Source organism: Schistocerca americana, chromosome 8 (assembly GCF_021461395.2).
Source record: "Schistocerca americana isolate TAMUIC-IGC-003095 chromosome 8, iqSchAmer2.1, whole genome shotgun sequence".
In the NCBI taxonomy this organism is placed as follows: domain Eukaryota; kingdom Metazoa; phylum Arthropoda; class Insecta; order Orthoptera; family Acrididae; genus Schistocerca; species Schistocerca americana.
In genome coordinates, this window is record NC_060126.1 from 433,289,334 (window position 1) to 433,312,043 (window position 22,710).

A 22,710-nucleotide genomic window follows, 5' to 3' on the forward strand; every position below is an offset into this window, starting at 1 on the left:
TTCATCACACATCGAGCTCCCACATTTCACGTACCTTGCAGCCTCACACCCCTCTCCTCCCATTCACTGCAACATGCTCATCTCCACTGTCTCCATGTGCACATGTCTGAGGATGGAATTCATCAACTTGGTGGCCCAGGTCGTGACTCAACATTGCGAGATCAACAGTCATCATTCTGACAACAACAAACAATGCATCAGCTGATCACCGATGCCTCTGCTAACCTGGCACTTGCTCTCGGATATCTGCCATTTACCACAAAATGATGCTACCACATTGGCTATTGAGCCACACTGCCTCCCTGGCTCTTCATGCCTTGCGCTATGTGATACCTCTGCAGGTACCGGGTGCCTCCTCAATCTGGTCTCACTGCACTGCAGTCTTCTAAGCAATTCATGACTCGCTCATCCTGGCATTAAGGCTATTACCCGTCATGTCACCAAACTTTTCATTTGGACAGGGGTTAAGTCAGACTGTTGTGCCTGGAAAAATGCATGCTTACTATGTCAACATAATAAAGTTTGATGCTATGTCTGACCTTCACTAGGCCAATTCAGCATCCCCAAAGGATGGTTTCAACATGGTCATAACAAATGAAACTTCCTGGCAGATTAAAACTGTGTGCGGGACCGAGACTCGAACTCGGTCCGGCACACAGTTTTAATCTGCCAGGAAGTTTCACATCAGCACACACTCCGCTGTAGAGTGAAAATTTCATTCTATGGTCATAACAACCTCATTGGTCCTTTGCCCCTTTTAGATGGCTAAAAATACATACCATATATTATCAACAGCATCAGCAGGTGGGTTGAGGCTGTCCCTCTCCCGGACACTGTGGCGGTTCCACCTGCTTTAATTTCTTTGTTTGTTGTCCTCAGTGTCGATGTACTGGCTGAAAAATGGGTTATATGGATTCCAACATTGACCACTTTAAATGATGTAGCCAACCTATGCACAGTTACACTTCACAGTACTTTAATTTCACTGTTCACAACCCCCTAATAATACACAGTTATATGGCCAGTGCACTGTTGTTTAACCTTTGATAAGCCTCATTATTAGGTAGCATGCAAAACTCCACATACTGCTATGATAGTTTACTGTTGAACAGCTATGAGTAGTAAAACCTAACCAAAAAGTTCACAGTTCTTGAAGAATAATCAGATACGTATGGAGCAGACACTGTCACTGTTTTTACACATGGCCTAATTGTTTAACACTTGTTCCACAGTTAATTTGAAGCATTGTTGTTGTTCTAACCAGCACAGGTTACTCGTCTGAAACTCGGCCGTGGACTGACTGTCTCAGGACCAAAAATTGGGCCCTTATATATCATCACAATAATCGGTACTGAAACTACACATTGTTTGAAGTTAAATTTACGGAAATCACAATTAAAACTTAACTCATTAAATTAACTGAATATATCAAAAAATTGCGTCTTTTTAACAGTTTCTTCTACTATGAGGTTTAGGCCAAATTATTATTTTAAATCATGAAATTAACAAACATAATTATGCAAACAATACTGTTGACAGAACTGTTAATTACTTTGGAATTAATGAAGGGCTGGCTTTTGCTAACATGTTTTCAAATGGATCCAAATACATACTTTAAGAATGCTATTAGTTCATCTTCCAGATGTTGTTAATTAGTATAGAATTTATATTTCTTTATATGTCAACAATTGAATTTAATTTACAAAACAATCACCGATTTCACCCTATACTGAAAGATACTAACTAGGAATAGCCAAAATAAATTAAAAAATCAATTACATACATAAAAATAGGCACAAAATTAGAGCTGGTGTAATTTACTTTAAAACTGAAGGCCAATCTTTCTCTTTTATGGAAATGCAGATTATATTCACGTATGTTAATGATAATTAGTTAAAAGTAACAAAACGCATTTAAGGAGGCAGATGACAAAACAGGAGGGGAATTAAAATTATCCCAGCTTGCTTCATCACATCACTGCAGATACTGTCACTTGTGCATTTGTCACCTCTTGGATTATTCACTATGGTTGCACCTCTTGTATTACTACTGATCAAGGGCAAAAGTTCATATCAGTCCTTTTCAGCAGGCTACGCGATTTGTGCAGTGCCAATAAATTTTGCACAACTGCTTACCATCCCAAAAGTAACTGGTTGGTTGGACACTGCCACCACACCCTTAAAGCAGCACTAATGTACTAATGTGTCATTCCTCTTCCTGGTCCAAGCCCCCCCCTCCCCCTGGGTTCTGCTCAGAATTTGCACGGCATTTGCGGAGGACTTACAGGCTTCACTGGCCGATGTACTTTACAGCAAACCACTGATTTTACCTACTGAATTTGTCAAAGACTCCAAGCCTCCCCCTGTCATCCAAGCTCTCAGCTTTGGTTGAGCATGTCCGCACACACATTACTCACATCCGCACTCTACCTTTGCACACCCACACTGCCCCACATGCCTTTATTCATAAGAACTTAGAGCACTGTGACTACATAATACTCTGTGATGACACTGTAAGGGCCTTATTCTGGTTCCTACAAAGTGCTCTGTAGAGCCACCCACACCTTCAATATCCTCTTATGTGATAAGCCACAAACTGTCTCCATCAAACAGACTCAAGCCAACTTGTATGCTTGATGATGGTCACCCCCTCATGGATACGTTAACATCTCCCTCAGCTGATGACTTTTCTCCTTCCCCATGGAACTCACATTGTCTGACTTCCCCAGCACCAGTTACTCATGTGATTCATGTGCTTCATGTGTTCTGAGTGCTCGAGGCAGCACATGTGACATCCCTCCCTCTTATACTTCCCCCACTGGCACTTGTCTCCAGCTTCCAGTGTCTCTCTCTTTCTCCTGTGTCGCTCTCTTTAACATCGACATCCCCTCTTTCTCAGTCAAGGATCTCTCCTTACAGCTACATGATCACATTCTCTTTGTGCTCCACACATCCCCCTGCAAGCTCAATGACTCTACACACCATGTCACACTCCTGAGTACCTTCACCCTTCCTCTGATGTGGAAGAAGACTGCATCACTTTGATGGCCACCAACTCTGTCCTCTGCCATGGCTTCAAAGCTTCGTTGTTTTGGACCTAGACAGCTCCACACCTTTCCCTTCTGTGAGAAACAGTCCAGTTGTGCCCCCTTTTCAGGCTGGCCACAACACAGCTGGTCACGTCACACACGACATCTGATACCGACTGATCACCGCATCGCCTCATCGACCTTGGTGCCACATTTCCTTCTCTGAGCTTCACACTGCTTCCCATGAGTTATGATATCCAACCCTTATCCTTGCTTGTATTCAATTTTATCCTCATTTCTTTTTGGGAAGAACGAAACTCAAACTGCTTTAGGAATATGTTTCAGAAAGAGTTAAATTTTGCGCCCAAACAAAACACGCTTCACTTCAGCCTCATCCTCTCGAAGCACTAAGAAATATCATATTAGGACTGCTATGAATGTTTTGTTCCCATTATGTCTTGCACCATTAATTGTCATGTCTGTATACCTGGCATGTTTTGCACATATTAATATTAATATTAATATTAATATTAAGCTAAACATCTTTATGGTGCAGATTAAACAGCAGTCATAACTCATCTTTATTGCTACAATGCCATATTCACAGTATATCATAACATCTGCCATTTGAAAATCTTGAAATAATAAGCACTGTAATCATTGTAAATAATTATTTTTAAAAAACTATTTTGATTTTATTGGAACAGTCGCCAATGTACATCACCAAGAGACAGAAGTTTGAACAATTTTGAAAGTATACTCATCTGTAGGATGTCTAATTCTGTCTGGATATTACTAATCTTAATGAACCAAAACACTGTTTTATATTACTTGTCATTTACTGCTCCCAATTTTACCAGACAAAGAAAAATTTTAGTTTACACACTCCTGGCAATAACTAACACAAGCTACCTACCTTAAAAATAGCTGGAATTGGACTCTCCTTTGGCAGGCACTGCCACAGCAGTATAAATACATATAACAATCAACTTATTTCACATTACTGTTTAGATGATACCTAACTGAAATTCTAAGTAAAAGTTCTAAATCTTTGACAATTCAAACATAGGATTCGTTAACACAAAATGTAATTTCAAATCTTATGTGAGCAGAATTTATACAGAGAAACAGTTTTAGATCGAAATTTGGAGAATTATGTATTGCAAACAATTAGCACAGATTAAGTCAATATACATTTTAATTACTTGGTACTTCTTGCTACAAACATTCTCTTTAAGTCTTTGACAAAAGGTGAAAATTTATTATAGTCAGCACTTTTGTAGAAATGGGATGAATATTTTTAAGTCAGTTACAAAAAATAAAGTCTTTTGAAATCTTCCATAGATCATGATTTTATACAAAATAACAATACTATGTCATAAACAGTATTTTTGTTCAATGAGATTTCGGGATTACAGCTGGATCACGTTGACTTCTTGCCAGCCGAAATATCATAGCAAGGAGTCAACGTGATGTGGCTGCAATCCCGAAATCTCATTGAACGTTCAGTACACTGGGAAAACTTCAAAAATCACATCAGTATTTTTGTTAACTCTAATTACATTTGAAACCCGGCATAACATAGAAATTACATGGAAATTGTGAATGTCGGAAAGTTAACAATAATTACAGATGTAGTCATTCCCATGACTTTTGTACAGGTTGTATACTGAAGTTACAGGATCAGACTGTATACTAGTCTGTACCATTATGATATCAGATATGTTAACTATATCCTTTGGTAAGCTTGTAGGTTAACCTACCTGTGTTTAAATTTTTCAGATTGTTTTGCTGAACTGGGTGAAATTCTGGGACTACACACTAATAGCATGCTGGGCTGGTACAATTGCTATGACGCCATTCATGATAGCCTTTGTTGGTTTTTGTATCTACTTCCATCGGACGTTTCTGGAACATGGTTATCAGTTTCATCAAGAACAGATTGTCGCCATCCATAAGCAGTATGAAAAAATGTTGTGTGAAGTATGAAAGGACAAAAAAGAAAGTGTTAAATTATTTATTGCTGTTATTAGTCTAACAGGACTGTTGTACTAATAATAGTGAAATCTGTAAATACTGATCAATAGCATTAAGTACTCTCTACATAAATATGTGTAGTAACCACATTCCACGAGCAGAAAAACTAGTGATGGCCTCAGAAGAACATGAACAGGGATCAGGATATATCTTGCAGGTCTGAAAACACAGAGTTACTTGCAATGTAGATATAGACTGTTTTCACACAAATATTTATTGTAATCTTTGTTTCCATCAGATGCTAATAAGTTTGTATCAACTCTAGTTTAGTGTAAGAGTAAAAAGAAATTGGCTGCTCTCGTATAAATCATTCCGTAAGTACACTTCAGGACTATGATAAGGCACAACAATAAATTACATGGAAAAATGTTTTATGGTATGACTGCAATTACAACAAGTGGAAGGATTTACATGCTGAGAAAATTAGGTAAAGAGCTAGCATTAGTGTAATATCTCAATAAGGAACTTGAAATATTTAGCACTGGAGAGAAGCTTGTAGCAGAAGTATGGCTTAGGTTTAAAAGATTAGTTGATCATGCACTAAATAGAATAGAATAATTCTTGATGGTGGTGGGACTCTCTGTGGTATACAGTTACTGTAAAGGTACTTCTAAACAAACAGAGGCTACTGTATAATATGTATAAAACAAAGCGAAGAACTATAGACAGGAAGATGCTGAATGAAATGTGTTTGGCAGTCAAGAGGGCAATGCATGAAGTCTTCAATGAGTACTGCAGCAGAATATTATTGAGAGGTCTCTCACAAAAACCAAAGAAATTCTGTCCATATGTAAAGGCCATTGCAGTTCCTAAGTTGGTGGCCTGACATTCATGATTGAGACAAGGACTGAAATACAGTGTAGCAAAGCAAAAGTACAAATGATGAACTTTATTTTCAAATGTTCATTTGTTAATGAATATCAGGGCCTGACGGAATCCATATTGGATTCTATACTGAACTTGTGGCTGAGTAACCCCTTTTTTAAACCATACTCTGTCTTAGATCCCTCAAACAAAACCCATGCTGGGTGGCGGGAAGACAGCACAGATCACACTCGTCTAAATGAAGGGTAGCAAGTAATCCACAAAGGTACCATCCAATATGTTTAACATCAGTTTGCTGTAGAATCTTAGAATATATTTTGAGCTAAAATGTAACAAGGTATGTTGAGGGGAAGGACCTTCTCTATGCCAGTCAGCATGGATTCTGAAAATATCAATCATGTGAATCCAACTCATATTTTTCTCACATGATATCCTGAAATCCATGGATCAAGACAGTCAGGTAGATGCACAATTTTTAGATTTTTGGGTTTCTGCATGTAAATCGATAAAAATAGAACCCTAAAAGTATCACTCTGTTGTCTGTCTGCCTGCCTGTCTGTCTGTCTCTTCCTCCAACAGTTAAGGCCCCTTTTTCTTAGGAACAGGTAGGGGTATCGAATTGAAATTTTTGTCACTTACTGAGGTCCACAGTCCCTTGATAATTTGAAACATTTAAGCATCTAAATCAATGATATGTCCATTTATGTCCATTTATGTCCATTTATGTCACATACTTCAATACTCATAAACCCACTCATCAAAACCTAGAGGTCACTTCCCTTTCCCTTAGAATCATAAATATAGGCAAGAAGCAAAGTGAAAAATCCAAAAATTGTTAATTTGTAATTATATCATACAAAACATAGTTTTTTTGCCATTTGTTCTCTGCTTGTTTGTCTCTCTGTCTTTTCAGACCCCTTTTTCTCAGGAATGGGTAAAGGTATTGAGTTGAACTTTATGATAAGTACTAATGTCAATGGTCCCTTGGCAGGATAAATAATTTAAGCTTCTAAGTTAATGCAATCAGAAGGTACAACCATATACGTCAAATATTTTGATATTCACAAACTCACAAATCAAAACCTATAGATGAACTGTCTATGTAAATATCAAGCCTGGTGGTCTAGTGATAAAGATCGCGCCTGGAAACAGAGGTCACAGGACTGAATCCTGGGTGGACCATGGATTATTCTGTCTTCATTTCAACATAGCCTTTATCTCTCAACAGTATAAAACGTTTCCAGAAACAATGCATGATCCAGATTCCATGTTAAAATGTAGGTCCCCTTTCCCTCGACGGATAACTGATGTAAATTATGGGCATGCAAGTCGCCAAAGTGGCACCAGATATAAAGACTTGCAACAAGCTACTGAGTTACATGAAATTATTATTATTATTATCTTCTTTCCTTTCTCAGACCTTAGGTCTTATTATTGTTATTGTTATTATTATTATTATTATTATTATCATTAATATACACAATTAAGTTTGTATGGAACCCTCAGAGTGAAGTCTTACTTGCACTTGTCCAGTTTTATTGAAAAGCATTTGACTCAGTTCCAAACTTACACCTATAATTGAATGTATGATCATATCAAGCAAAATTTGCTACTGGATTGTGGAGTTCTTGGTAGGGAAGAAACAACAAGTTATCTTGGATGGAGAGTCGTTAACAAACGTAAAAGTGACGTTGTGTGTACTGCAGGAAAGTGTGTTGGAACAATTTCTGCTCATGATATACATTAACGACCACGCAGAAAATATTAATAGCAACCTCAGACTTTTCACAGATGATGCAGTTATCCATAATGAAGCACTGCTGAATAAGGCTGCACAAATAGTCACATCATGATAAGATGGAAAGATTGGCAACTTGATTTAAATGTTCAGAAATGTAAAATTGTGCTCTTCATACAGAATCCTATGACTACAGTATCAATGAGTCATAGCTGGAATTGGTCAACTGATACAAATACCTGGGTGTAACAATTTCTAGGGATGTGGAATGGAACAATCACATTGGCTCAGTTGGTGGTGAAACAGGTGGCAGACTTCCATTTATTGATAGAATACTAGAGAAATACAGTCAGTCCACAGAAGAAATTTTTTAGGGGCTACAAATCACTTATGCAACCCATCCTGTCTTGGCACTATTTCCGCTGTGATTAAACTAATCTTGTCCTCAAATTCCTACAGGAGTGATATGTAGGGGATCCTAGTACATTCCTAGATTCATCATTTAAAGATGACCCTTGAAACTTTGTAAATAGGCTTTTCTGGATAATTTAGATCTATCTTCAGGTGTCCGCCACTTTGGTTTCTTAATAATTTCTGTGACAATCTTCAAAAGGTCAAGCAAATCTGTGACTGTTCACACTGACCTTTTCTATATACATCCAATATCCTCTGTTAGTCCTATAGCTCAAGTGTATGGGAGTCATTCCAAACAGAACTAACAGAGGATATTGAATATATATAGAGAAGGGCAGTGCAAATTGTCACAGTTTTGTCTGACCTGTGGAAGAATGTCACAGAGATGGTGAAGAAAATAAACTGGCAGATGCTTGAAGATAGATGCAAACTATCCAGGGAAAACTCTATTTACAAAGTTTCAAGAACCAAATTTAAATGATGCATCTAGGAATAGACTATGTATCACCCCTGTAGGGATTGTGAGGACAAGTACAGTACCAAGTTCCATCTACATCTACATCTACATCTACATTGATACTCCGCAAGCCACCCAACGGTGTGTGGCAGAGGGCACTTTACGTGCCACTGTCATTACCTCCCTTTCCTGTTCCAGTCGCGTATGGTTCGCGGGAAGAACGACTGTCTGAAAGCCTCCGTGCGCGCTCTAATCTCTCTAATTTTACATTCGTGATCTCCTCGGGAGGTATAAGTAGGGGGAAGCAATATATTCGATACCTCATCCAGAAACGCACCCTCTCGAAACCTGGCGAGCAAGCTACACCGCGATGCAGAGCGCCTCTCTTGCAGAGTCTGCCACTTGAGTTTATTAAACATCTCCGTAACGCTATCACGGTTACCAAATAACCCTGTGACGAAACGCGCCGCTCTTCTTTGGATCTTCTCTATCTCCTCCGTCAGACCGATCTGGTACGGATCCCACACTGATGAGCAATACTCAAGTATAGGTCAAACGAGTGTTTTGTAAGCCACCTCCTTTGTTGATGGACTACATTTTCTAAGCACTCTCCCAATGAATCTCAACCTGGCACCCGCCTTACCAACAATTAATTTTATATGATCACTCCACTTCAAATCGTTCCGCACGCATACTCCCAGATATTTTACAGAAGTAACTGCTACCAGTGTTTGTTCCGCTATCATATAATCATACAATAAAGGATCCTTCTTTCTATGTATTCGCAATACATTACATTTGTCTATGTTAAGGGTCAGTTGCCACTCCCTGCACCAAGTGCCTATCCGCTGCAGATCTTCCTGCATTTCGCTACAATTTTCTAATGCAGCAACTTCTCTGTATACTACAGCATCATCCGCGAAAAGCCGCATGGAACTTCCGACACTATCTACTAAGTCATTTATATATATTGTGAAAAGCAATGGTCCCATAACACTCCCCTGTGGCACGCCAGAGGTTACTTTAACGTCTGTAGACGTCTCTCCATTGATAACAACATGCTGTGTTCTGTTTGCTAAAAACTCTTCAATCCAGCCACACAGCTGGTCTGATATTCCGTAGCCTCTTACTTTGTTTATCAGGCGACAGTGCGGAACTGTATCGAACGCCTTCCGGAAGTCAAGAAAAATAGCATCTACCTGGGAGCCTGTATCTAATATTTTCTGGGTCTCATGAACAAATAAGGCGAGTTGGGTCTCACACGATCGCTGTTTCCAGAATCCATGTTGATTCCTACATAGTAGATTCTGGGTTTCCAGAAATGACATGATACGCGAGCAAAAAACATGTTCTAAAATTCTACAAGAGATCGACGTAAGAGATATAGGTCTATAGTTTTGCGCATCTGCTCGATGACCCTTCTTGAAGACTGGGACTATCTGTGCTCTTTTCCAATCATTTGGAACCCTCCGTTCCTCTAGAGACTTGTGGTACACGGCTGTTAGAAGGGGGGCAAGTTCTTTCGCGTACTCTGTGTAGAATCGAATTGGTATCCCGTCAGGTCCAGTGGACTTTCCTCTATTGAGTGATTCCAGTTGCTTTTCTATTCCATATGTGAATGGAATGGGAATAAGCCCTAACAGCTGGTACAAGGGGAAGTACCACTCTGCCAAGCTCCTGACAGTGGTTTTCAGGGTATGAAAGTACAAAGGTTGGTCAAAAATTTGAAAACACCATGAGAAACACATGCTTGAAGATAAATGCAGATGACAGCCAAGCCTGCCAGTGGTGCTGTTGTATTTAATCATAAGTGGCACCTGTGTAATCTCAACATGTTGCAAGTGCCAGTCTTGGTCAGAATAATGTTCTGTGTAATTGTGAGTGCACATGTCAGAGCTAAGAGAATTCAAATGTGTAAAAAATTTTGATGCTCACATGGAGAGTGCTCCAGTAACTGTGGGAGATGGAGTGTTAGATGTTGCAAGAGGCACCATATCAAAGATTATACCACATACAGGAAAAGCAGAAAAAATCACACACTACGTAATAAGTCAGAGTTCATGCTGAGTGATCATGACGGACTGTCATTGAAGAGGTTTGTGATGAAAATTAAGAGGGTAACAGCTGCAAAAGTCACTGCAGAACTGGAAGTCACAGTCATGAACCCTGTCAGCACCAAAACAACATGAAGGGAGATCCATAAGCAGAGAACTGCAGGGCAAGCTGGATAATGATGTCGATGTTAATGATGATAATGAGGAGGAGGAGGATTATGTGTTTAAAGGGACTAAACTACTGGGTCATCAGTCCCTCCATTTCAGGAGAGAAACACATAAAAAGGTAAAAGAGTGAAGAAAGTGGGGACTTGGCTGCTCCATCTATATAAGCAAGTCAGAGAGTTTCAAAAAGAACATGACAGTAGATACACAATAGGTAAAAGAAAATTGAGATAACCCAAGCAGCATTGTGCACAAGAGCATCTAAAAGCACAACGAGTTGAGGCGGGAAAAAAGTAACCTGTGGTCACATGGGGGGTACCTGCAGCAGGAGGCGACTCTCCTTCCTCCACAACCACCCCTAACACTGAAAGTGAGGGAGTATTATACTTAAGTGTAAAATCAGCTTTCCCTCAGGAAGTTCAATACTTTGGCAGTGGCTGTCTCATCATCCTCAAGCATCTGAGACAGTGAGGTAGGCAATCGGAGAGAGTGCCACAGATCATCCAGCAGGGTGCACTGAACAAGACTACCGCAGCTGCAATGAGGAGGGTCCTCCTGATGCAGAAGGAACTTGTGGGTGAGTCTCGTGTGGCCAATGTGTCGTCTGCCCAAAACAATGACATCTTTCTAGATGTATGCCACACCTTAGTGTACCCCTTAATCGCTCTTAACTTGTTTTGGGTCATAGTAGCCTACCATTCCAATTCCCAGAGCCTCAAAATATTGCATTGAAGTTGCAGTCATAAGTCTGAGCCTGATATTCCAATGTCAAGTTGATTCCCTGTAGTGGTGTCTTTGGCTTTAGCAAGTTCATTTTGTCGAATGCCTATCTGGCTTAGTGTCCAGATGGACGTCACTGTCTTTCCAGAGCTGTAGAGGTCAACCAGTAGGTCCTGGGCGTTAGCAACCAAAAGATATTTGGGATAGCACAGGGATATACCTTTTAAGCAACTTACGGAGTCACTACAAATCAGAAAGCTCATTATGGCAAGGGATTTGACATACCGCAAAGCCTGAGATATGGCACCAAATATCCAGTGTGTACGCTGCAGGCACTCAACAGGTAGGGCTTCTGGTGTCCTATTGCATGTGCAAAAATATAACTAACCCAGCAATTGATTTTCAATCCATCTGTGTAGATGCATTAGGTTAATTGTGGAGGATTGAATGAAACAGGTGTCAGAGAAGGGTAGAATCAGCATCCTTCTTGGGGCCACAAAAGAGATCGATCCACATCACAGGACAGGGTACAGACCATGACGCATGTCAAGAGGGGGCCCTAGGAACATGGACTAAAGGAGGCTGTTGGAGGTCCTTCAGTAGAGTATCGAGCCAGATCCCATCTGGTCTACCCAGTTTTGGGCAGTACTCAAACAGTTTGAACTGTTAGCTGTGGAACAGAGTTGAGTGACATGGGTGAGTAGGCATCTGACATTGTGACTGCGTAATCAGCCAGAGGCTGTTGTTATCTAACTCACAGCTGTGGGACACTGGCTTCCATCAGGAGGCTGTCAACATGGCTCATACAGAAGGTCCCCACTGCAAACCGCATGCCAATGTGGTGAACAGGTCCAGCGAGCTCAGTATGAATGGTGCTGCTACCCATATAGAATATATCCATAATCCAAGCGAGATGAAACCAGCGCATTGTAAAATCTCAGAAGAACTATGCAGTTCATGCCCCACAAGGAGTTACAAGGAAAACAGAAAGCATTAACTTCTTCATGCAAGTTGCCTTGATGCAGCAGACATGTTGCAGCCAAGTTATCTTTTTGTCAAATAAAATACCTAAGAATTGAGAAGTTTCAATCGCTTCAAGTAACTGGTCACCAAAATAACTTTTCTGGGAGGGGGTGCAGGGCCCAGAGTCAGCAAAAATGCACAACTTGTGTTTTTGTACGAGAAAATTGATAGCCATGATTCAAAGCCGAGTCATGCACTCCCCAGACAGCCCCCTGAAGTTGGTGGCTCTGAGCACTATGGGACTCAACTGCTGAGGTCATTAGTCCCTGAAGTTGGTGTTCTGTGGTGTGCAGTGATGCAGAGACATAGTGCAGGCAAATATCATTCACATACAGTGACATAGACTGTGGAGCCCACTGCATTTATGATGCCATCAATGGCCAAAGCGAACAGCATTATGCTAAGATCTGATCCCTGAGGTACGCCTGTTTCCTGTACGTGTTGGTTGCTGAGAGTTGAACCTATCCAGACCTGAAAAAGTTGGAGAGACAGGAAATTCTGGATAAAAATGGGTAAACTGCCCTGGAAACCCCATTCATGCAGTGTAGACAGGGAGTGATATTGCCAGGTGGTATCATACACCTTCTGTAGGTCAAAGAACAAAGCAATCAGATGTTGGCGCAATGCACAAAAGCTTTGTGCCCTGCCGATTCCACATGAACCATGTGACTCATGGTGGACAGGAAAGCCTGAAAGCCACTTTGCAGTCATGGTATATACGCTCTGGCTTCAAGGCAGTTGACTTATTTCAAATAACTTACAAGCTCACTCGTCAGAGAGATTGACCAGTAGTTAGTTAAAACATCTACATCTACATCTAAATTTATACTCTGCAAGCCACCCAACAGTGTGTGGTGGAGGGCACTTTATGTGCCACTGCATTACCTCCCTTTCCTGTTCCAGTCGCGTATGGTTCGCAGGAAGAACGACTGCTGGAAAGCCTCTGTGCGCACTCGAATCTCTCTAATTTTACATTCGTGATCTCCTCGGGAGGTATAAGTAGGGGGAAGCAATAGATTTGATACCTCATCCAGAAATGCACCTTCTCGAAACCTGGACAGCAAGCTACACTGCGATGCAGAGCGCCTCTCTTGGAGAGTCTGCCACTTGAGTTTGCTAAACATCTCCGTAATGCTGTCACACTTACCAAATAACCCTGTGATGAAACATGCTGCTCTTCTTTGGATCTTCTCTATCTCCTCTGTCAACCCGACCTGGTACGGATCCCACACTGATGAGCAATACTCAAGTATAGGTCGAACGAATGTTTTGTAAGCCACCTCCTTTGTTGATGGACTACATTTTCTAAGGACTCTCCCAATGAATCTCAACCTGGCACCCGCCTTACCAACAATTAATTTTATATGATCATTCCACTTCAAATCATTCTGTACGCATACTCCCAGATATTTTACAGAAGTAACTGCTACCAATGTTTGTTCCACTATCATATAATCATACAATAAAGGATCCTTCTTTCTATGTATTTGCAATACATTACATTTGTCTATGTTAATGGTCAGTTGCCACTCACTGCACCCAGTGCCTATCCACTGCAGATCTTCCTGTATTTCACTACAATTTTCTAATGCTGCAACTTCTCTGTATACTACAGCATCACCCGTGAAAAGCCGCATTGAACTTCCCAACACTATCTACTAGGTCATTTATATATATTGTGAAAAGCAATGGTCCCATAACACTCCCCTGTGGCACGCCAGAGGTTACTTTAATGTCTGTAGTCGTCTCTCCATTGAGAACAACTTGCTTTATTCTGTTTGCTAAAAACTCTTCAATCCAGCCGCACAGCTGGTCTGATATTCTGTAGGCTCTTACTTTGTTTATCAGGCGACAGTGCGGAACTGCATCGAACGCCTTCCAGAAGTCAAGGACAAATGGCATCTACCTGGGAGCCTGTATCTAATATTTTGTGGGTCTCATGAACAAATAAAGCGTGTTGGGTCTCACACGATCACTGTTTCCAGAATACATGTTGATTCCTACGGAGTAGATTCTGGGTTTCCAGAAATGACATCATACGCGAGCAAAAAACATGTTCTAAAATTCTACAGCAGATCGATGTCAGAGATATAAGCCTATAGTTTTGTGCATCTGCTCGATGAGCCTTCTTGAAAACTGGAACTACCTGTGATCTTTTCTAATCATTTGGAACCTTCCGTTCCTCTAGAGACTTGCGGTACACGGCTGTTAGAAGGGGGGAAAGTTCTACTGTATGTACTGTGCCAGCTTCAAACCAAAGAGGATGCATACAGAAGTAAAGAGGTACATAGTATAAAGATAAACACAACTATGTAGGATGAAAAGATGCGTGAATGGCTAGATAGGAAAGGGAAAGAGGAGAAGACTGAAGAGAAAATGGGAGTGAGGATGGCTAACGTAGGTTCAGTTCATGGGGATGGCGGGATGAAAGGATGTGTTGGAGTGCAAGTCCCCATCTCCAAAGTTCCGAGGGACTGGTGTTGGGTGGGAGAAGCCAAATGGCATGTACGGTGTAGCAGGTTCCCAGGTCCCTAGACTTATGCTGGAGGGCATGCTCTGCTACTGGGTATTGGACATCTCCTAGGCAGACAATTTGTCTGTGCCTGTTCATGCGCTCAGCCAGTTTAGTTGTTGTCATACCAATGTAAAAGGCTGCGCAGTGCTGGCATGTCAGCTGATAAATGACATATGTTGTTTCACATGTGGCCCTGCCTTGAATTGTGTGTGTCTACTCTCTGACACCTCAATCTACAAAGTTGTTATCCATGATCCCATTCTCTCCATCGATCCCACTCCCTCCATCCAGACTGAGCTGCAGAAAATCCTAAAAATCCAAGGTCCCTCACAAGGCCTCACAATGGCTTCCATAGACCTACTCACTCCACCTGAGCCATGTGCCCCTACCTTCTACCTATTACCCAAAATCCACAAAGAGAACCATCCTGGCTGTCCCATTGTGGCAAGGTTCAAAGCCCCAACAGAACGTATCTCAGCTCTGGTAGACCACCACCTCCAACCTATCACCCGCAGACTCCCATCCTACATTAAAGACACAAACCACTTCCTAGAATGCCTCAAATCCATTCCCACTCGCCTCCCCCCTAAAACCTTTCTTATCACCATAGATGCTACATCTCTTTACACAAACATCCCACATACCCATGGTCTCTCTGCCCTTGAACGCTACCTCTCCCAACACCCACCCAAAGATCTTCCAAAAACCTCATTCCTTACCACACTTAACTTCATCCTCACCCATAATTACTTCACTTTTGAAGGCCAGACCTACAAGTAAATCAGGGGAACGGCCATGGGAACCAGGACGGCTCCGTCCTATGCCAACCTCTTCATGGGCCGCATGGAAGAGGCTTTCCTGAAGACCCAGCAGCTGCTTCCCCTGGCCTGGTATAGGTTTATTGATGACATCTTTGTGGTCTGGACTCATGGTGAAGAAACACTCCTTAATTTCCTCCATAACCTCAACTCCTTTTCGAATCTGAATTTCACCTGGTCCTCCAAAGCCCAAGCCACCTTCCTGTATGTTGACCTTCGTCTTGTTGAAGCTCCCATCCACACCTCTGTCCACATCAAACCCACAAACAAATAACAGTACCTTCACTTTGATAGCTGCCATCCATTCCACATCAAACGCTCCCTTCCCGACAGCCTAGATATTCGTGGCAAATGTATCTGCTCCAGTGACGAATCCCTCAACAATTACACCAGTAACCTGACCAGTGCTTTCCTCTCCTGCAACCATCTTGCAGACCTTGCCCACAAACAGATCTCCCAAACAATACATTCCTCCCCATCCAACAACAATGTTCCTACCCCAGACCACACAGAAGCATCCCCCTTGTCACCCAGTATTATCCTGGCCTCGAATAAATCAACAAATTACTCCGCCAGGGATATGACTTTCTCAAGTCAAGCCCTGAAATGACATCATCCCTTGAAAATATTCTCCCCACACCACCCAGAGTTGCCTTTCATCACCCCCCCCCCCCCCAACCTCCGTAACATCCTTGTCAAACCCTACAATATTCCCAGACCACCTTCTCTACCCAGCGGTTCCTACCCCTACAACTGACCCCGCTGCAAAAACTGCCCCTTGCAGCCCCCCACAACCACCTACTCCAGCCCCACTACTGGTAAAACATACACAATTCAAAGCAGGGCCACATGTGAAACACCACATGTCATTTATCAGCTGACATGCCAGCACTGCGCAGCCTTTTACATTGGTATGACGACAACTAAACTGGCTGAGCACATGAACAGGCACAGACAAACTGTCCACCTAGGAGATGTCCAATACCTAGTAGCAGAGCATGCCCTCCAGCATAATTCTAGGGCCCTGGGAACCTGCTACACCGTACATGCCATTTGGCTTCTCCCACCCAACACCAGTCCCTCGGAACTTTGGAGATGGGAACTTGCACTCCAACACATCCTTTCATCCCGCCATCCCCCTGAACTGAACCTACGTTAACCAACCTCACTCCCATTTTCTCTTCAGTCTTCTCCTCTTTCCCTTTCCTATTTAGCCATTCACGCATCTTTTCATCCTACATAGTTGTGTTTATCTTTATACTATATACCTCTTTACTTCTGTATGCATCCTCTTTGGTTTGAAGCTGGAACAGTACATACAGTAGAACATCTTTGGCTTCCCTCTGACACCCATGCCTCCATCTTTGCTACACTCCCTGTTTACCTTTCCCCTGTTGCTTCACAACCTGGGTTGTGAGTAATGGAATCCACTTCCCCTTCTTCCCCTTTTTTCCCCTCTCCTCCCTGATGACAGAACAAAGTTCCAAAAGCTAGGATAAAATTTTTCTGTTCTGTTTTGTGTATCTGTCGGCTATACTGAGCTGAGGTAAGTACTGGCCAGCCACTCTATCTCTTTGTTAGTATTTGTTTCACATCTTTATTTGAGATTTTCCATTGATCGTTTTGATATGACAATATGACTGATTTGGTAACTGTTAAATGGGGCCTGACTGCTTGCCAGTACGTGCCAAGAATTGTAATATACTGTCATACCCTTTGTGAGTGGGTTACCTAATGCCACATATGAGCAGGATAATGCAAAAACCCACACTCCAGTCCACACCACAAGTGCTCTGAGGAAAGTACAGATTCTTGACTGGCCTACCTGGCCCCCTGATATGCCACCCCCAGGGCATAAGTGGGAATTGGTGGAAAGATGTATGCTTTCATTCTTGCCTCCAACCTTTAACCATTCTGAACTGATGCTGCTCATATTTCAGGCATGAGAAGAAATTCCTCAAAGTTGACTGTCAGAGTCTGTTTGCTTCCATGACACAACAAACACAAGAATATTGGTTTGGCCAGGTCAGACAGACCTCTTACTGATGCTGAGAATGGAATTAAAGTCTATCAATTTAATATCTGTTATGTGATGAACATCTTCACAGAGTTTTATGCATCAGACTGGTGCTTCACGTTGTAACGATTTCCATTTCTGTTGGTGTATATTGCAAGGAGACAAAATTAGTTATATTCCAGGAGCACAGAATAGAAATACTGCCAAATGATGTGCTTGAAAGTGGAAAAGACAATATGCAGCTTTTGGAGCTATAAGCTCCATCCTCAGAGAGAACAGAATGATAGCTTGGAGTTGGAAAGGATGGGCAAGTCACTGAATCTCCAGGATGAGATGAACCCCCATGTTGTCAGAACAAGAGGTTATATGTAAGACTGATAACGGATCATTACTCACCAAATAAAAGAAAAACTCTCTCTCTCTCTCTCTCTCTCTCTCACACTCTCTCTCTCTCTCTCTCTCTCTCTCTCTCTCTCTCTCTCTCTCACACACACACACACACACACACACACACACACATTCACACACATGTTTGAGAACATGCAGATGCATGCAAGGGATGTGGTGGGAACCTACAGAGGAAAGCAGTGGCAAGGCCTCGTACAACAACATTGAGGAAAAGAGTAAAGAGCACAAAATAGAGAAGCTGAAGTAAGAAAAGTAGAGAGAGACAAGAAAAGATTTCAATGGTTGAGTGAGAGTGGAGTTGAAAAGTACGAGGGAGGATGGGAGGCTGATGTAACCAGAAGGGCAGCTTGAGCTGGGAACAGGAAAGGAGGAGGACAGGGACTGCAAGAGATCGAGACCTGGAGATTGTGGGAGTCATGGATACGTTTCCAGCAACACATTTCAAAAAATGATCTAGTAGATGAGAATCCAAATGGTGTCTTTTGTCTGTAAAATGAACCACATTACATGTGCTGCATGCTACATAAAGCTGTAATGTAAGACAAAATTTTGGAACGTACGTAATTTTGTGCCAATGGTGTGTTGGAGTGAAATGTGCTTGAGATCCCAGCACATGACTGTGTTTAATGTGTAACAACCAAAAGTTTCATCATTGTAAGTCTGTTAGTTATTGCTCAATGCTGTATTCAGTAGAACATTGTGTCATGCAGTTTGTGACTTTCAAGATGGCATAGTTCGAGGGACGACACGTATGCATTAAATTTTGCATGAAATCCAAGAAAACCTTTATACAGGCACACCAAATTATGTGAGGAGCCTACAATTATGAGTGCTTAAGCCATATTTGGTGTTACGAATGGTTCACACCATTTAAAAATGGCCCAACGAAAGTTATAGATGACCCTCATTTAGGAAGCCCTTCGACATCTACCAATGACACCCATGTCAGGAACGTCAATGAAATTGTGCATGCCAATCGAAGATTGAATGTCCAAGAGATTGCAGAGGAATATTACATTTCAGTTGGAGCATGTCATGAAATCCTGACACAGCATTTTGGAACGCATCATGTTGCCACTAAGTTCATCCCATGGCTCATGAGTCAAGACCAGAATGACTTTTTCCTCACAATCTATGAAGAGATTTTGGACTGCACAAATGACAACAAGATGTTGCTTAAGAGAATCATAGCTGCTGATAAGATGTGGGTCTATGGTTACAATGTTGAGACTGATGTTCAATCTTCACAATGGGTCAGGAAAGGTTCTCCAAGACCAAAAAAAGCTCTTCAGGTCAGGTCAAATGTCAAAGCCATGTTGATAGCTTTCTTTGACTTTGAAGGATCAGTTCACCATGAATTTGTGCCAAAGGGACAAAATGTTAATTGATCGTACTGTCGGAATGTGTTGTGACGCCTGCAAGAAAATGTGAAGGAACCTGAAATGTGGCAAGACAATTTGTGGCTCTTGCATCACGAAAAAGCACCTGCATATTCATCCTCGTTGGTGCTTGGCTATTGCATGAAAAATGTAATCACTGTGCTGGCTCATCCTCCATACTCTCCAGACCTGGCCCCTGCAGGCTTTTTTTTATTTCCAAAGTTGAAAACCCCATTGGAAGGACAAAGATTTGCAACAATAGATGAGATAAAAGAAAATTTGTAGACAGCACTTTGCATGATCCAGCAAGAGGCAAACCAAGACTGCTTCTGGAACTTAGGAGTGGTATATCAGTTGTGGAGGAGAGTATTTTGAATGAGACCATACACAATAAGTAAAAGGTAAGAGTAGAAAAATTTTGTAGACAAAGTTCTGGAATTTTTTGAACAGACCTTTTAATTGGGCCTCGACTCCATTTTGGCCATTCATCCAACTGTATAATTTCTAGACAATCTCATGCAGAATGCTATGCAATTTATGCAGTGAAGTTAGATATATAATGTAGCTGTTACATTAAGTTTAATGTACAATTTGGAGATGGTAGAAACTCTGGCAGAAAAAGTGATTCAGGTTCACAAGGAGACGTACCTCAGCATATCTTAGCAAGTAATGTCAAGTCTCCTACATATGATGTCACTAAGCATTTAGCTTCACTCTTGAGCCTATTGATCATACAATATAAGCTTTCATGGCTGGTACTGACATCACTTAAAGCTTTACCTCTGAAGACTTCTCCTGCAGTCAGAGAGGAAATGTTAGGAGAAAGTTTCATACATTGACTATGGGCTATTAGCTCAGAAGTTTTAAGCAATGTTTTCAGCCTCTTGTTGGTATGTGTCCCCATCTATCAGGCATTTGGTGTTTGGCAGATTTTATCAACAGGCTGCAGTCTCTGAGACTCAGCAGCTCAGGTTTAATGATTAGTTTTGATGTTGTGTCATTATTTACCAATGTTCTATTTAGAGTCCTTATCATTAACTGCAAAACATTTGAACAAACAGATGATAATATTAATGATATGAATATAATAGAGGGAAACATTCCACATGGGAAAAATATATCTAAAAACAAAGATGATGTAACTTACCAAACGAAAGTGCTGGCATGTTGGTAGACACACAAACAAACACAAACTTACACACAAAATTCAAGCTTTAGCAACCAACGGTTGCTTCATCAGGAAAGAGGGAAGGAGAGGGAAAGACGAAAGGATGTGGGTTTTAAGGGAGAGGGTAAGAAGTCATTCCAATCCCGGGAGTGGAAAGACTTACCTTAGGGTATAAAAAGGACAGGTATACACTCACACACACACACACACACACACACACACACACACACACACACACACATATCCATCCGCACGTACAAAATGTCTGCTTGTGTCTGTGTACGTGTGGATGGATATGTGTGTGTGTGTGTGTGCGAGTGTATACCTGTCCTTTTCTTCCCCTAAGGTAAGTCTTTCCACTTCCGGGATTGGAATGACTCCTTACCCTCTCCCTTAAAACCCACATCCTTTCGTCTTTCCCTCTCCTTCCCTCTTTCCTGATGAAGCAACCATTGGTTGCGAAAACTTGAATTTTGTGTGTATGTTTGTGTTTCTATCAACATACCAGAGCTTTCGTTTGGTAAGTTACATCATCTTTGTTTTTAGATTATAATATTGTTTTACCACATACTCTACTCAACTTATTTTTTATTCAATAACAAATTTTATGAAAAAAATTGACAGGATTTTCATGGAAAGTCCTTTCCACTCTCGGTGGCCAACTTTTTAATGGAAGATCTTGAGGAGAAGGTTGTTGGACTCTGCAAGTTTTAAGTTTGTCTTCTTTTGGAGGTAAGCGGATAACATTTTTGTAGTGTAGCCCCAAGGCGAGGAGACACTTTATTAGTTCTTGAATCATCTCAATCCCATTCATGGGAACTTTCAATTTACCATGGAGCTTGGGAAAGGATAGCTGCCACCCTTTCATGGACATTTTGGTTCATCATAAAACTGGCGGCACCCTGGGACCTGGCACCATTTACAATATTACACACATGCACACACACACACACATACACATCTGTATTTGTGAGAGGGTAACTGTTATCATCCTGCATAGGTCAGTGCTTTCTAAATACACTTATACACAAAGCACATATGACTGATAATAAGGAAGAACTCAAACACCTTAAAATGTTTTTGAAGACAATGGCTGTCCATTGTGGTAGTTCCAAAAGGTTCTGCAATTCAAATCAAATGTGAATGTGTCAGCTCAAGCAATGAGAGATGGGAGTAGGGGGGGGGGGGGGGGGGGAGGGGGGGGGGGGGGAGGGCAGAGGGGGCAAGAAAAGAGATTGCATAGGCAGTACAAAGTTCAATTTACAAATAATAAACAACACAATTTCAGTAACCCAAGTTTCCAATAGTCTGAACCGCAAATTACAAACACTTTGTTCTGTGACTGATAAATTATTCCACTGAGTAAAAGTAATGTTCCATCAGAAATACCTGCTACTGTTTCAAATTACTAGGCTGACTACTGAATAATTTAACTATAATAAATGAAAAACTTTACTTACATATGCTATTGGAGATGCACTCATGTGGATACACCTGGTGCTTCCAATGTTCTAGACATGCATATGTTTATTTTGATGCAGTTCTCCTTTCCTGTTTAAGAGATACTGATTAACACACAGAATAGACTCATACACATAAAGGCAGGCAAGCTCTTTATTTGAAGCTGAATGAAGTGTGTCTGCATGGTTCACATTTCTTTAAGTTACGAATAGTCTCAACAGTCTTCTGTATTCTGAATACTTTTTTTCCTCCTGGTAACAGAGTTTCCCAAGAAGATTAGTCTGTACCAAAGTTATGAAAGAAAGTAAGGATAATAATATCAGGACAGATTTCTAATCACCACGTAAAGAAGATGCTGAGTGGCAAACAGTCGTATTTAAAAAAGACCAGTAGATAGTAATACATATTGCACTAACTCTTTCATCAGATATAGACAAAACAATCACACATTCTTGCATGCATAACTCACACAGACATCTCTGA

The 22,710-nt window shown here is 41.3% G+C and overlaps 1 protein-coding gene across 1 annotated transcript in view; it reads left to right on the forward strand.

Moving 5' to 3' along the window:
- Positions 1 to 5,923, forward strand: part of LOC124545315 (calcium release-activated calcium channel protein 1-like) — a 149,253-nt gene extending 143,330 nt beyond the window's left edge. Inside the window, exon 4 of the mRNA XM_047124217.1 lies at positions 4,811 to 5,923. Within this exon, the coding sequence (XP_046980173.1) occupies positions 4,811 to 5,017 (207 nt within the window). The 3' untranslated portion in view covers positions 5,018 to 5,923. The remainder of the gene's footprint in view (positions 1 to 4,810) is intronic.
- The last annotated feature ends 16,787 nt before the right edge of the window (positions 5,924 to 22,710 follow it).